This window comes from Thamnophis elegans, chromosome 16 (genome assembly GCF_009769535.1).
Source record: "Thamnophis elegans isolate rThaEle1 chromosome 16, rThaEle1.pri, whole genome shotgun sequence".
NCBI lineage: Eukaryota > Metazoa > Chordata > Lepidosauria > Squamata > Colubridae > Thamnophis > Thamnophis elegans.
Genome location: NC_045556.1, coordinates 18,779,304 through 18,795,968, shown reverse-complemented (window position 1 = coordinate 18,795,968; position 16,665 = coordinate 18,779,304). Strand labels below are relative to the sequence as shown.

Genomic DNA, 16,665 nt, shown 5'->3' with positions numbered 1-16,665 from the left:
GCCAAGCGTCGGAATTTTGATCAATTTTGACCATGGAGAGGCTGCAATGGCCATATATCTGAAAAGGGGTCATAAGTCACATTTTTCAATGGTGTTGTATCTTTAAATGTTCACTGAATGAACTGTTGAAAGCTATGGACTGCCTCTTTTGGGCAAGATGCAGAAGGAAATAAAGAATAGAATGCAATGGAATCGAAAATGGAATGGAATCGAATAGAATAAAGGTGGAGTGGAGTGGAGTGGAGTGGAGTAGAGTAGAGTACAGTAGAGTAGAGTAAAGTAGAAAATAGAATTGAGTAGAGGAGAATAGAAGAGAACAACAACAGAATCAGCATAGAGTAGAGTGGAATAGTGTGGAGTGGAATTGAACAGAACGGAACAGAGTGGAGTGGAGTAGAACAGAACAGAACAGAATAGAATAAACATGGAGTGGAGTGGAGTAGAGTAGAATAGAAAATAGAATTGAGTAGAGGAGAATAGAAGAGAACAGAACAACAGAATCAGCATAGAGTGGAGTGGAGTGGAATGGAATGGAGTGGAGTGGAGTAGAACAGAACAGAACAGAATAGAATCAGCATAGAGTAGAGTAAAATAGAATAGAATAGAAAATAGAGTTTAGTAGAGCAGAACAGAACAGAACAGAACAGAACAGAACAGAATCAGCATAGAGTGGAGGGGAGGAGAGGAAAGGAGAGGAGAGTATCCCATTCCATCCCACAAATGATGCCGGATTGAAATATTCCTTTGGATACCGTTGTGCTTATAAACAGGCAGAAAGCCCCACACTTACTCACACTGATGACATTACCGTGTTTCCCCCAAAATACGACATGTCCTGATAATAAGGCCATGCCACATTTTTCTGATGGGCAAAAATATAAGCCCTCCCCTGCAAATAGGCCCCCTGGACACCCACCTCCGGGCAGGCAGAGCGCTGCTCATCAACCTAGCAGTATCCCGAAGGTGCCAAGCCACGAGAAACGGGGGGAGGCAAAGGTGATTGCATTGCTTGGTGCCTTCAGGATACCGCTAGGTTGGTGAGCAGTGCTGTGCCCAGCTGAAGAGGGGGGTTGCCGGGCAGCTGCTCTCTTGAGACAGCCTCTTGCCCCCAACAATCTGGGTCCTCCTCATTTTACCCACCTCGGAAGGATGGAAGGCTGAGTCAACCTTGAGCTGGTCAGGACTGAACTTCTGGCAGTTGGCAGAAGTTAGCTTTCAATACTGCCTTCTAACCACTGGGATGGATGGATGGATGGATGGGTGGATGGGTGGGTGGGTGGGTGCGTGGGTGGGTGGATGGAAGGAAGGAAGGAAGGAAAGAGAGGGAAGGAAAGAAGGAAGGAAGGAAGGAAGGAGGGAGGGAGATAGCAATAGCACAGACTTATATATTGCTTTATAGTGCTTTACAGCCCTCTCTAAGCGGTTTACAGAGTCAGCATATTGCCCCCAACAACAATCTGGGTCCTCATTTTACCCACCTCAGAAGGATGGAAGGCTGAGTCAACCTTGAGCCTGGTGTGGTTTGAACTTCTGACTGTGGGCACAGTTAGTCTGCAATATTGCATTCTAACCAGTAGGAGGGAGGGAGGGAGGGAGGGAGGGAAGGAAGGAAGGAAGGAAGGGCAATAGCACTTAGATGTATATGCTGCTTTACGGTGCTTTTACAGCCCTCTCTAAGCGGTTTACAGAGTCAGCCTCTTGCCCCCAACAATCTGGGTCCTCATTTTACCCACCCCGGAAAGATGGAAGGCTGAGTCAACCTTGAGCCTGGTGAGGTTTGAACTGCCTAAGTGGAGTTAGCAATCAGCTGAAGTAGCCTGCACTACTGCACTCTAACCTCTGTGCCAACATATGTATGTTTTCTGAATCCCTCAGGTATACATTGCTTCCCAAGGGAGTTTTGCAAATTACAGGACTCCGAGACGAAGATGCTGGGATCTTCCACTGTGTCGCCAGCAACATTGCGAATGTGAAATTTAGCCGAGGAGCCAGGCTCACCGTATCAGGTTGGTTGGAGAGGGTGGGTGGCATGTGGGGTGGGATGTGGGTAGATATTAAAGGTAGTCCTTGACTTACAACCACAATTGAGCCCCAAATTTCTGTTGCTAAGCAAGACATTTGTTAAGGGAAAATTGCCGCATTTTATGACCTTTCTTGTCACAGTTGTTAAGTGAATCACTGCAGTTGTTAATCTGGCTTTCCCATCGGCTTTGCTTGTCAGAAGGTTGCAAAAAGGGGATCCCATGACCCTGGGACACTGCAACTGTCATAAATATGTCAGTTGTCAAGCGCCACAATTTTGATCACCTGAGCATGGGGGGATGCTAGAATGGTCGTAAGTATGAAAAATGGTCATAAGTCATTTTTTCCTGGCGCCGTTGTAACTTTGAATGGTTATTCATGGCAACTTTGAATGGTTACTAAGTGAACTTTTGTAAGTCAAGGACCATCCCTAAGGTGCTTCATTGGTCAAGTGTTATTGTTTCGCTTTGGTATCTGCTTAGCATATTTTTTTTAATTTATATTTCGCATTTCTGAACCGCCCATCTCCCTCCAAGAGGGACTCTGCTTGGTGTACAATAAAACGGCAGAATAAAAAAGCAATATAGAAAAACCTTAAACGATAGAGTTAAAATTTTAGAATTATTTTTTTAAATTATTAAAAATGTTTTAAGGAGGCAAGAATAATTAAGGTAAAGGTTCCCCTCGTACATACGTGCTAGTCGTTCCTGACTCTAGGGGGCAGTGATCATCTCCGTTTCAAAGCCGAAGAGCCAGCGCTGTTGAAGATGTCTCCGTGATCATGTGGCTGGCAGGCACGGAGTACTGTTCCCTTCCCACCAAAGGTGGTCCCTATTTTTCTACTTGTATTTTTTATGTGCTTTCGAACTGCTAGGTTGGCAGAAGCTGGGACAAGTAATAGGGGCTCACTCTGTTACCTGGCACTAGGGATTCGAACTGCCGAACTGCCGACCTTTCTGATCGACAAGTTCAGCGTCGTAGCCACTGAGCCACTGCGTCCCCAAGAATAATTAAACCCTGTTAAAAATCAGTTGAAGGGTGGGCTCTCATGGCACCAACCAGCCCCATAACGGTGTTTTCCTTTGGGCTTCCCACGCAAGGCCACAAAACCACATGAAACCCTTTTTGGGAATGACAAGTTTATAGTTGCTGATTGGTGTCATCCTTTACAACTTAGACGTCAGTCTCTTCCATGAGAGAATACCCAATCATCCTCAGAATAACAGAGTTGGAAGTCTTCTAGTCCAACCCTCTGGTCAAGCAGGAGACCCACTAACAATCTGGACAAAGGATGGTCCGTTCTGTTCATCAACACCTCCAATGATGGAGCACCTACAACAGGGATGACTAACCAGCTTGTCATCGTGTGCTGAAAGCGTGTGCCCACTCCCACAATGCAGTGCCTGCACAACACACACACACTGTGCTCCCCCGCTCTTCCCATGCATACCCGCTTGACCCCCCTTCCATCCCAAGCATGTGTGCATGTCTCCAGCATGGTCCCTGCCCCCTCCCCCATGCATGCACGGCAGAGACCTGAAAATCAGATGGCCGGTGGGAGGCGCATGCACATGCGGGTGGAGCTCAGCAGGGGCAATGGCTTGCCTGCCCGCAGAGAGGGTTATGCATGCCACCTGGGGCACGCATGCTACAGATTTGCTATCATGGGCTTACAACATCTGGAAGCAAGCCATTCCACTAGTTAATTGTTCTCTCTGCCTGGAATTTTTTCCTTATTTCTCGATCAGTTCTGTCCTTGGTTAGTTTCCATCCATTGCTTCTCATTCTGCTTTCAGGTGTTTTGGAGAAGAGGTTGACCCCCTCTTCTTTGTGGCAGCCCCTGAGATATTGGACCACTGCTATCCCGTTGCTCCTAGTCCTTCTTTTCATTAGACATTTTACTTACTGAAAGTTTCTCTGGACTGATAGGATAAAACTGTATGATTTTTCTGTTCTTGGTAGGGAAGCCGCCTTCTTGTCCCTTCTGTTCTCCTATGGTCAATGGAGCAGAACGTTCCCAATCAATCAGCTTTGTTACAATCAGAGACCAGGTCAAAGCATCAGTACAAGGCTTCGGATAGTCATTAAAAGCAAAAGATACGAGCTGCATAATATTCAGTAAAATCGATATAACGGACAGTAAGCTATCATCAGAAAGAAGTTGCCCACAAGATGTCTTATCTTCCCACATTCTGAAATCCCCTTTGTTATGTACAGTTTATTAAAAATGTTTACAGGGGGAAAGATAAAAACAAAGAAAAAGAGAGAAAGCGATGGGGAAAGCAAAACAGCAAAAGGAAGAAAAAGATACGGTTAGAAAATATGAACAACCTTTAACCTTCTTTTTCTTCTTAAATATTACAAAAATCCCTTCCGCCCCTTATTTTCAATCCTTTTCCAGACATCAAATCCAGAAGTCATTCCACTTTATGCAATTTTCAGTAAAAAGGTGCACTAGTCTGCTATGTTTCCACCTGGAAGTCCCCCCTACATCTTGAAATTCCTTTCCTTAGAACCTCGGCTCCTGTACATTTCTAATATAAAATACTTGCAAAAGGGAAATAAGAAAAGTTTTGGTATCTGCTCTTTACCGCACAGGCTCTCCTTCTGCTGTTTACAAAGACCCCATGATCCTTGTGGGACCTGAGAACCTGACTCTGACGGTGCACCAGACTGCCATTTTGGAATGCATTGCAACTGGGAATCCCAGGCCTATCGTCTCGTGGAGTCGACTTGGTAGGTATCCAAACTTTCTCTCCTCTTGGCGGGAGAGCTTGGTTATTACTTTGGTCCGAGTAGAGGATCTCCTGCTATCTTATTCTTTGATTGGGCAAAGAGTTTGCCTCGTGTTCATACTTGATATTGAAGTCGGCTGCATGTAAACGTCTGGATTTAAGATGCATAGAGAATGTTTTTATTTATTGTTAGACTAGCTGATAACTTGGCATTGTTTGGGTATTTATTTATAAGGGGGGAAATGTCCAGACCAAACATAATTTCTAATGTTGGATTTTCTCCCTTATCAGAGGGAGCCCCCTTGTGGAGTACTGTGAGGCCATTACCATGGCAATTCCACTGCGCTGTACAGTAGAAGCCATTTTAAGGCACAACAGGCTATATCTTAACAGAACACACACTCCAAGGGGTGTTAGGGGTGTCTTACCCCCACAATATTTTTTCCCAGACAGTAAGTCAATTGCTCAAGGCATTCTAGAGTTATATGTATGTATGTATGTATGTATGTATGTATGTATGTATGTATGTATGTATATATATATATATATATATCTGAGAAAGATCTGGAACTCATGATTTTAATCCAGTGTCTTAAACCGCTATACCAAACCGGATCTCCATATTTACGTTAGAATTGCTTTATTTTCTGTGTATTAAACTTGCTTGAAAATGTTTTGAGGCTAAATAATGAAGCTGTTCACCAGCTTCTAGTTTATTTCTCTTCCAGCATGTCTTTTCAATGTGGTTGGTCTCTTTTCTCTTCTGTGTCTTATGGGAATGACCAACATAGAGTGTACCTTGTAGGGTGATGGATGATGGATGATGAAGCTGGTTCAGAAATGGCTTCTCCAGCCCTTTGCCCTCCAGGTGTCTGACTATATTGAATTGGAGTAGTGGGAACATTGTAGTGCATCGGATCTGGATTAGGATGGGAGAAACTGTCCTAGAAGATAAGTGAGCACTCCACTAAGTTCCTTGCTATAACTCACGTTCTTTGTGTAGATTAACTTCTGAAGAATTTTCAGTGTTTTCAGATCCCAGAATTCTGCAACCAACATGGCTATAGATGAGAATTCTGGGACTTGAAGTCTATGCGCCTACCTGAACAATACCAAGGATGGCAAACAGTAGCCTAGCCTAGATTTAATACAACACACAAAACAGAGCCTACCATTGTGTGAAGCCTTCAATGCCCATAAGGTAAAGGTAAAGGCTACCCTCGCACATATGTGCTAGTACTCATCTCCGTTTCAAAGCTGAAGAGCCAGCGCTGTCTGAAGATGTTCTCCGTGGTCATGTAGCCAGCATGACTAAATGCCGAACACTGTTACCTTCCCACCAAAGGTGGTTCCTATTTTTCTACTTGCATTTTTATATGCTTTCGAACTGCTAGGTTGGCAGAAGCTGGGACAAGTAATGGGAGCTCACTCCGTTACGCGGCGCTAGGGATTCGAACTGCTGAACTGCCAACCTTTCTGATCAAGAAGCTCAGCATCTTATCCACTGAGCCACCGCATCCCATTCAAGGCCCATAGAGACCTTAAAAAAATATCCTACGATATGAAATGGAAGAAGAGTTTGTTTTGCCTTTTGGAATGCAAGTATCTTTCAAGTATCCCACCTACTATAGCAGCCATTTTGTGAACGTGCCCATAACATGGTCTCAAAATGCTAAATCTGATCTCTGGTTCCCCAAAATTGAAGCAACCTGTCCTAGATGAATTTCAGAGGAAAATGGATTCAGTTTATACAAGAGGTTAAGCAAGATAGGAACTTGTTAAGTTGCTAAGTTTTAATTGATATTTTTTAAGTCATTGTAGGAGAAAAGCCAAGTTAATTTTTCATGGTAAAATACAAAAGGATTAGATTGATCTTTTCCAAGTAACAAACCTTGCTAAAAGATCTGAGCTGCTCATGAAAGTTTATCCCTTTTAATAAAAAAAAATAGTTAGTTAGAAAAGGCCCTGATTCTTGAATACTTTTTAGCTAAGCAAAGCCTATATTAACAATTTACTTGGGGGGGCGGGAGCAAACTTACAAATACAAAGAATTTGTATTTGGAAGAATGGTGAGTTCAGTTTTTCCCTGGAAAAAAAAGAGAGAAAACTCTTTGCTATTCATGTTCAAATTGCATATTCATCTTTCTAACACCTTCTTCCCTTCGACAGATGTACACGAACCCAGGTGCCTCTCTCAGGATACATAGCAATTATTTGTGCTCCTTTTCTTTGAAAAGCTTGCAGATAAACGTTCCTCTTACAAGTTTCTTGGGGGTTTGACATCCATAAAAGGATCACAGACTTAACAGCTTTTTTTTTAGAGAGAGAATTGGAAATGCGAGCAAAAAGACAAAAAAGACTCAGATTATTGGAATACTGTCAGACGGGGGGGGGGGAGGGATATAGTGAGAAGTAAATAACTAAGCATTACCCTCCTCTTCCGACACCCCTCCATATGACTGCACTAGAGCCCAATTAATTGGATAATGTATTGGCAATTGCAGACTACAGGACGCTGCCATTTCCCCCTCCTTCTGGCTGACGACTCTCTCAATTCTCCTAAATATTTTAGAAACAACAGCATCCATTTCAGCTCTGCTTTCGTCCAGCATTTCAACCCTTTTAATCACCTTTTCCCCTCCGCAGGCATAAAGAAGTGAGAGTTGGGTGTTGAGTGTAAACAATTTGTCCCGGGTTTTCCCCTTGAAAGGTGCGATTGAGCTGAATCTGAATTTTAAAGCAGGCCTTTTCGGCCCATGCTCCGGCAAACCAATTCCACTTTTTAAACCTTAGGTGGATTTTGCTTTTTTAACTTTTCTTTTTACTATGAGTTACAGTCAGCCAACTGTTTTAATGCCAGAGATTCTTGGACCATGCTTGGCCAACCTTCCCCAGAAACTAGAAAACTTAAACAGCCTTCCCCAAGTTTTGCTGAACCCATTCACCCACCCACTGCCAAAATAGCTTTGAAATGGAAATAGTTTGAGGTGGGAGATAGGTTGGGGTCTGCGCCAGCATTAAACTGAGCTGACAGATGTTTAATTCTTCAATTAATAAACGCTTTCTGAAATTGCAGAAAACACTGGATTGCAAACTAACTCAATAATTGTAACTTTGTGTAACGTTTGGAGAGGGACGCAGTGACTCAGTGGCTAAGACACTGAGCTTGTCGATCAGAAAGGTTAGCAGTTCGGCGGTTCGAATCCCTAGTGTCGCGTAACAGAGTGAGCTCCAGTTACTTGTCTCAGCTTCTGCCAACGTAGCAGTTCGAAAGGACGTAAAAATGCAAGTAGAAAAATAGGAACCACCTTTGGTGGGAAGGGAACAGCATTCTGTGCGCCTTCAGCGTTTAGTTATGCCGGCCACATGACCATGGAGAATGTCTTCAGACAGCGCTGGCTCTTCGGCTTTCAAACTGAGATGAGCACTGCCCGCTAAAGTCAGGAACGACTAGCACACATGTGCGAGGGGAACCTTTACTTTTAACCTTTTGAGGTACATGGTGGGGCTTTCTGATCAACCAGCTCAGCGTCTTAGCCACTGATCCACTGCGTCCGCTTATTCTACTTTAAATTTAATTCTACTTTAAAGGAGAATAAATCCCAATTGGCTTGGTCAATGTATAAGCAAGACAGGGAAAAATAATTTTACTCCATTCTTTCCCATTCCAGACGGGCGTCCAATTGGTGTAGAAGGAATTCAGGTTCTTGGAACTGGCAATCTGATGATTTCAGACCTCACTGTCCAGCACTCTGGGATATACGTGTGTGCGGCCAATAAGCCTGGCACAAGGGTGAGGAGAACCGCCCAAGGAAGACTCGTGGTGCAAGGTAAGAGCTTTCTCACTACATCATTCCTTCTGGGAAGAATTTGTCTGGTATTCATCATTTTTGGTACTCATTTCAGAACCAATTAACAATGAATACCAAGGTATAGCTGTAAAGGGCTGACACAGTCAAATGCCAATTCTTTCCTTCCTATTTATATATATTCTATGAAATAAGGCTCTGTAGGAGAAGAGGTTTTAGGTTTTAGGTTTAGGTTTTATTGGGATTTATATGCCGCCCTTTTCCCTGAGGGGACTCAGGGCGGCTTACAACCACAGGGGAGGGGAAGTGCAAGGTCAAAACAAACACTTTGTGAACAAAAGAAAAATAATAAAACACAACTTTCATTCAGCAATCAAACACTCGGGCGGGTAATTGGAAGCCTATCCCCAGGCCTGCTGGGAGAGCCAGATCTTGAGGGCTGCGCGGAAGGTCTGGATCGTGGTGAGGGTGCTATGTTCTTCTATGGTTATTGTTGTAGTTAATTGCGAAGTCATGTCCGACCCATAGTGATCCCATGGACAACATTCCTCCAGGCCTTCCTGTCTTCTACCATCCTCTGGAGTCTATTTAAGCTTATGCTGACAGATTCAGAGACTCCATACAGCCACCTCCTTCTCTGTCGTCCCCTTCCTCTTTTGCCCTCAATCTTTCCCAGCATGAGGCTCTTCTCCAAGGAGTCCTTCCTTCTCATTAGGTGGCCAAAGTGTTTGAGTTTCCTCTTCAGGATCTGGCCTTCTAAAGAGCAGTAAGGATTGATCTCCTCTAGGACTGACCGGTTGGATCGTCTTGCCATCCAACGGACTCACAGGAGTCTTCTCCAGCACCAGAGTTCAAAGGCCTCCATTCTTTGGTGCTCAGCCTTCCTTATGGTCCAACTTTCACAGCCATCCATTGCAACTGGGAAAACCATAGCATTGACTATACACACTTTTGTTGGCAGAGTGATGTCTCTGCTTTTTAGTATGCTGTCTAGATTTGCCATAGCTTTCCTTCCCAGGAGCAAGTGTCTTAATTTCTTGGCTCCAGTCCCTATCTGTGATGATCTTGGAGTCCAGGAAAGTAAAATAAAATCTGTCTTCTATAGTAGCAATTTTTAAAAAAATGTGGTAATATTGTTCTCAACAGCCAAAAAACCCAACACAGTTGTAGGCTGCATAAACAAGAGGGATAGAATCAAGATCATGTGAAGTGTTATTACCACTTTATAATGTCTTGGTAAGGCCAAACTTGGAATCCTGCATCCAGTTTTGGTCACCACAATGTAAAAAATGTCGTTGAGACTCTAGAAAGAGGGCAGAGAATAATAACAAAGATGATTAGGGGACTGGAGACTAAAACATATAAAGAATGGTTGCAGGAACTGGGTATGTCTAGTTTAATGAAAAAAAGGACTTGGGATGACATGATAGCAGTGTTCTAATATCTCAGAGGCTGTCACAAATAAGAAGGAGTCAAGCTGTTCTCCAAAGTACCAGAAGGCAGGACAAGAACAATGGATGTAAACTAATCAAGGAGAGAAGCAACTTAGAACTAAGGAGAAATTTCCTGACAGTGAGAACAATTAATCTGTGGGACCACTTCCCTCCAGAAGTTGTAAATTCTCCAACACTGGAAGTTTTTAAGAAGAGATTGGCTAACCATTTGTCTGAAATGGTATAGGGTTTTCTGTCTAAGCAGGGAGTTGGACTAGAAGACCTCCAAGGTCCCTTCCAACTCTGTTATTCTAATTCTAATTCTGACATATTTGATTCAAAGCTTTCCAGACCTTGCCACGTAGAATCAGCCCTCAACGCATCTGATGAAGTGAGCTTCAGTCATCAAAGCTAATGCTCTTTTCGTAAAATCCGTCCACATAATTTTTTTCTAGTTATGCTGAGACTAATCAGGTGAAATACTGCCTATGCAGGTGTATTTCTTAACCACTAGTAAAAGGACTAAAGAAAAGTTGGTTGGTTGGTTTATTTTTCTGGTTCTGTTCTGAAAAAAGAAGAGGAGGAGGAGAGAAGGGGGAGAAGAAGAAGAAGAAGAAGAAGAAGAAGAAGAAGAAGAAGAAGAAGAAGAAGAAGAAGAAGAGGAGGAGGAGGAGGAGGAGGAGGAGGAGGAGGAGGAGGAGGAGGAGGAGGAGCAGGAGCAGGAGGAGCAGGAGGAGGAGCAGGAGCAGGAGCAGCAGGAGGAAGGGGAGAAGAAGGAGAAGAAGGAGAAGGAAAAGAAGAAGAGAGGAAGAGGAAGAGGAGGAGGAAGAAGAAGAAGAAAAGAAAGAGGAGGAGGAAGAGAAGGAGAAGAGGAGGAGGGAGGAGAAGGAGGAGGAAACTTAAGAAGGGAGGTTATTCCCGCACTGCCTCTCCCCCTTTTCACTGCAGGATTGGGGCTGTACCCCTGATCTGGGAGTCGATGGAACTCCTTTGAAATCATGTGTGTGTTGTGCAAAAGAAAAACCTCCCCCCCCCTTGCACTGCCAACTCCTAATAACAATTCCAAAAAGCCACTTTTAATGACCATAGCCAGAAAAGGGGTTTCTTGAATGTTTGCTGAGTCTTCAGTCTCCATGGTGAAGTTTTGTGCCGAGAACTCCTTTTTACAAGGAAAAGGGGGGTGGGATAGAGGAGGTAGATAAAACAACCCAGCTGGCAGCCCAGCGTTGAATGGTGCCTTAATCCTTTCCTGATTACGAGCCCTCATTTTGTCTTTGAAGTCGGCCGCTTCCCCCCCTTTCTCATCAGCTTTTCTTGGGAACCCTTTGGCCTTGACGAGCTTCAGAATCTAAAATTATATATATATATATATATATTTCCCTCACCCGAGCTCCCTAATTGGACATTTTCACAAGAGTGGAAAAATGCAAAGATTCGACGATGCTCTAGGCCTGGAAGTTCCTTCTTTCTGTCAGTTGGGCTCAAAATGAATCCCCTTCTCGAAAACGCCAAGATTTTGGCAGGATCTAACCTGGCTCAGTCACTGGGACCAGAATAGAATACAATAGCAGCGTTGGAAGGGACCTTGGAGGTCTTCTCGTCCAACTCCCTGCCTAGGCAGGAAACCCTATACCATTTCAGACAAATGGCTATCCAGCATCTTCTTAAAGACTTCCAGTGTTGGGGCATTCGCAACTTCTGGAGGCAAATTGTTCCACTGATTAATTATTTTCACTGTCAGGAAATTTCTCCTCAGTTCTAAGTTGCTTCTCTCCTTGATTAGTTTCCACTCGTTGCTTCTTGTCCTGCCCTCAAGTGCTTTGGAGAATAGTTTGACTCCCTCTTCTTTGTGGCAGCCCCTGAGATATTGGAACACTGCTATCGTGTCTCCCCTGGTCCTTCTTTTCCTTAAACTAGACATTCCCAGTTCCTGCAATCATTCTTCATAGGTTTTAACCTCAAGTCCCCTTATCATCTTTGTTGCTCTTCTCTGCACTCTTTCTAGAGTCTCCACACAGAAGTTTAGTCTTCCGAGTTTTCGGACTCGTGCTGGAGACGATCCTCTAGTGCAGGGGTGTCATACTCAAGGCCCGTGGGCCAGATCCGGCCCATGGGGTGCTGAGATCTGGCCCGCCGGGCTGCCCTGGAAATAACGAAGGACCAGCCTGTGGGGCCTCTGCCATAGATGGCCCTCCCGTGGTCCATTTTCACTGGCAGAGGATTACAAAAGGCCATCCCAGCCGAAAACAGAGCTCGGGACCGTGTTTTTGCTGACAGAGAGCTCAGGCCGCCACAGGGGCCCACCCAACACAAGTGACGGCCACCCCGGGCCCCTGAGATCAAACACAGCCCTGATACGGCCCTCAATGAAAACAAGTTTGACACCCCCGCTGTAGTGGATCCAATGTTCAGGCATCCTACTCGGTTCTTCTTCCCCAAAGACTCAAAATAATTTATCCTTTTAGCCATGTGCTGATGGTCCAGCCCTCAGTGTAGCACTGAGGAATGGCTCTTCTCAGCTTACAAGCTGTCAGGCGGCTGCAGATGGCATCTCGGAAAGGTGTTGGTGAAGTATTGCCTACTACATCATGTCAAAAGCAGGCAGCTGGAAGGGGTGTTGCAGTAAGTCACAGGAAATGATTGGAATGAACTGTTTGGAAAACCTGGTGGGGGCTACCAACATGTTCTTCTTTTCCTTGTATGTTGCTGAATTTATTAGACTGGCCTTCTATCATCCCTTCCTTTCTTCCTTCCTTCCTTCCTCCCTCCCTTCCTTCCTCCCTCCCCCCCTCCTTATTTATTTATTTATTCTTTCTCTTCTTCTTCCTTTTTTCTTTCTTCCTTCCTTCTTTCTTTTTCACTCTCTTGTGAGGAGATAGAAAAAGTAAAGAAAAATAAAGATAAACAATATATAAAGAAGTGGCTTACAGTCTTGTTTTTTACCGCAGTTCCAAATAAATACATTATCTATCCCAGCCTCTTTAAAGTTACATCATAATTCCCTTCTCTCCGTGTTTTACTCTTTGTAATTATCAAATTCATTCATCATCCACTCATTATTTTTCTGTCTCTGCAAGGAGCCACGCAGCTTCAGCATAAACCATGTCCAGTCACTGACAAATGTACTTGTTGTCTTTTCCTTAATCAAACAGGTCAGTTTTGCCTGTTGGTCTTTATTCCCGAGCCTCCCTGGATGGCAAATTGCATCCATCTGTTTCCCCCCATTTTGAAAACCGAATTGTGGCCGCTTTCGTTCAACTTGCCTCTCCAACCTTTTCCTGAACTTCGGTTCTCTTTTCTCCCAGGGAAAAGAGCATGTTGCTTCCTCTGCTGTAAACGCAATGATTTTCCTATCCCAAATTTAAAAAGTTTACACCTTTAATTAACTCTCAGAGGTGTCTGCAGGATATGATCAAACATCAAGGTAGTAATTGGTAAGGCCACGTCTACAACACTGCATCCAGTTTTGGTCACACACTATAAAAAAGATATTGAGACTCTAGAAAAAGTGCAGAGAAAAACAACCAGGATGATTAGAGGACTGGAGGCTGAAACATATGAATAACAATTGCAGGAATTGGGTCCTGGTATCTTTAATAAAAAGGACGAGTAGAGACATGATAGCAGAGTCCCTATATTTGAGGGGATGCCACAAAGAAGAAGGAGTCAAGCTATTCTCCAAAGCCCCTGAGGGCAGGACAAGAAACACTATGCGGAAACTAATCAAGGAGAGAAGCAACTTAGAACTGAGGAGAAATTTCCTGACAGTGAGAACAACTTGCCTCCAGAAGTTGTGAATGCTCCAACAGTGGAAGTTTTTAAGAAGAGATTGAATAACCAGTTGTCTGAAGAGGTGTAGGGTTTCCTGCCTAAGCAGTGGGTTGGACTAGAAGACATTTAAGGTACATTCCAACTCTGTTATTCTAATTCTAATCATAATGATGCAGCTGCACCCATTTTTTTCATCTGCACCCTACTGATATTCTCGGAGGGTAAAACCTGAGAAGGACCACTCAGATTCCTGGAGTCTCTGGTGAGAAGATTAGCCTGTGTGGTGGGTTTGATGAGGGACGTATTCCTGAGCAAACACCCAACTTGTCATTAGCCTCTACCAACTAAGTGTCCTTTAGAGGGGTTAAGAACAATGTTTCCTCTAAGCTGCACTGGTGCGTGGCTGCGCACATGGCAACAAAACACCGTGCAGCAGTTTCCAACTGCCGTGCAGTGGTTTTTGTGAGACGCCTTCCACGATAATAGGAGAGGAGAGCCAGCCTGGAGACAACAATCAGTTCTAGGTCCACAAGGCAGAAAGTAGCTGAGAGAAGGGGTGTGGGGGTTGGGAGAAGGCATGGGATGAGCTCCCAGTAGCGGCTGCTCGGATTTGCCATTTGCGAGAGAGAGAGAGGGGGGGAGGGAGGGAGGGAGAGGGAGAGCGCAAGTGTGTGTATCCCTCCTTCCTTCAGCCCAACACTCTCGCTGGCATCCCGGCCAGACAAGAGGGACTGCAGAAGGTCTCCTCAAGTCTAGGGCAGCGAGTCATTCGATGGGAAAGTTGCCTCTTGGAAGGAATGACCCGGCTTGGCTCTCTCTTCATCTCTCCTGCCTCGTTTCTCCTGCCTCTTCGCTTCTCCTTTTGGTCGTTGGGCAGCAGATCGAAAGCGGGAGCCAAGCTGGGTCATTCCTTCTGGGTCATTCCTTACACACACACACACACACACACACACACACACACACACACACTAAGGCATGCATAAAACCAATTCTGATCCTATAAATCAATTGCTCTGCGAAACATCTGTGAAAAAAAATCAGGTGCTCAGGCGTGAAAATGTGCCGCTCAAACACTATACTTTTCCACACACACTGAAAAAAAATTAGAGGGAACATTGATTCAGAATACAATTCCACAAATTCCTCACCACAACTGCCAACAAATCATGGGGCAGGCAGGGGATAACCAAATTGTAGCAAACTTCCATGAGTTCCTTTCTGCAACCTAGAGACTTTAGGCAGGGCTGGGATTGAAAAAAATTAGCAATTGGTGCTCTTCCTGGTTGGGGGTTACTCCTCCCCTTTTTTCGAGCCTCCAGGAGGGTGAAAACGGCCTCGCCTGGGCTCCGGAGGCCCAAAGCCCCACACCAGGAGGCTGAAGCAGACCCCAAGTTGGAATTTCCCCCCTCCGACTTGCACAAAAAGACCCCAAAGAGGGAAACTCTCTGCAGCAACACAAGCATTCATTGCACATATCCAGCCCAGGGGCTGTAGTTTGAGGACCCCAGATTAGTGCAATATAAAAATGCAATAATTTTTCTGCGGACCACCAACATTTCTCGTGAATCCCCAGTGGTCCACGGACCACCAGTTGGTGACCTCAGGTCTATTTGCCTTGTTCTCTCTTTCCCGCTGGCTGTCAGTCTGCTCTTTGATGCCTCAGAACCATGATGGATGAACTGATTTCTAACGCCTCTGAAGAAACACTCATGCCCTTCCATATTGATGGGCTGCTCTTTGCATTCCTTCTCTCCACTATCTCCTTCAGCATAAAAGACCTGGGTGGCCCCAGCAAGTGTTAGCAGCTCCCCGGCTGCCCAGAGTTGCCTGGGAGCTGCTGGACTCTGAAATCCCCTTCTGTTTACCTTCTTTCCATTGTTCGCGCCATCTTTGCTTTTCCATATGGAGTTCTGTGCCACGGTTTCAGGGCACCGTGGTGGGGAGATGTCCGTGGGATGCATTACAGTGGCTTCATATTCACGCAATAAAGGTAACCAGACCTGGGAAAAACCAAAGCCAATGAAAGTGCACAATTTGCTTACCTTGGTAAGGGTTAACCATGGTTAGTTTGTGGTTCAGTGTATTATGCAAATCCTTAGGTTCCTCCTTAGTTTTCAGTTGCTTCTCTTCTTGATTAGTTTCCACCCATTGCTTTTTGTCCTGCCTTCAGGTGCCTTGGAGAATAGCTTGACTCCCTCTTCTTTGCGGCAGCCCCTGAGATATTGGAAGACTGCTACCATGTCTCCCCTAGTCCTTCTTTTCATTAAATCCAATTCCGTAACTGTTATTATATGTTTTAGCCTCCAGTCCCCTAACATCTTTCTTGCTCTTCTCTGCACTCTTTCTAGAGTCTCAACATACTCAACATCCATTTGAGTATTTCTTTTAATGAGCCTGGGCTAGAAGCTCTTATTCATTTCCCTGTGTAGGAAAACCTGGATCAGTTCCTCTTCTCGAAGTCAAGCAAGCAAGGTGTCTTTCGCTTTTTTCCCCCAGCCCTGCAGAATTTGTCCAGCACCCCGCAGTCAAATCGCCAGGCCTGTGGGAACCTCTGCCATTTTTACCTGCTTGGCTCAAGGAGAACCTTGCCCCCAGATCACATGGTTTAAGAATGGACAAATTTTGGAGCCGAGCGGGCATATTAAATTGAAGACAACATAGGTAAGATTCTCTGAATCATTTGGTAATGATTCCCTGGGAGCAACCTTGTGAGGTAGATTGGGGACAAGTATGGGCTGATCCACAGTGAATCCGGGAGCTTCTGGGCCTGATGGAGGACTGGGAGCATGGGGTCTCCCCATTTCTAACCCACCCACCTTCATCACTGGACTACACTGGGTCTCATCTAGTTTAGGATGAAATAAGATGAATCTTGGTTTAAGTTGCTTATGTACG

General features: G+C 44.8%; 1 protein-coding gene across 1 annotated transcript in view; it reads left to right on the top strand.

The window, feature by feature from the left end:
- IGDCC3 (immunoglobulin superfamily DCC subclass member 3) overlaps positions 1-16,431 on the top strand; it is a 70,441-nt gene extending 54,010 nt beyond the window's left edge. Inside the window, 5 exon segments of the mRNA XM_032233164.1 lie at positions 1,876-2,006; positions 4,621-4,758; positions 8,429-8,587; positions 16,239-16,291; positions 16,294-16,431. Coding sequence (XP_032089055.1) covers positions 1,876-2,006; positions 4,621-4,758; positions 8,429-8,587; positions 16,239-16,291; positions 16,294-16,431 — 619 coding nt within the window.
- Positions 16,432-16,665: the final 234 nt, after the last annotated feature.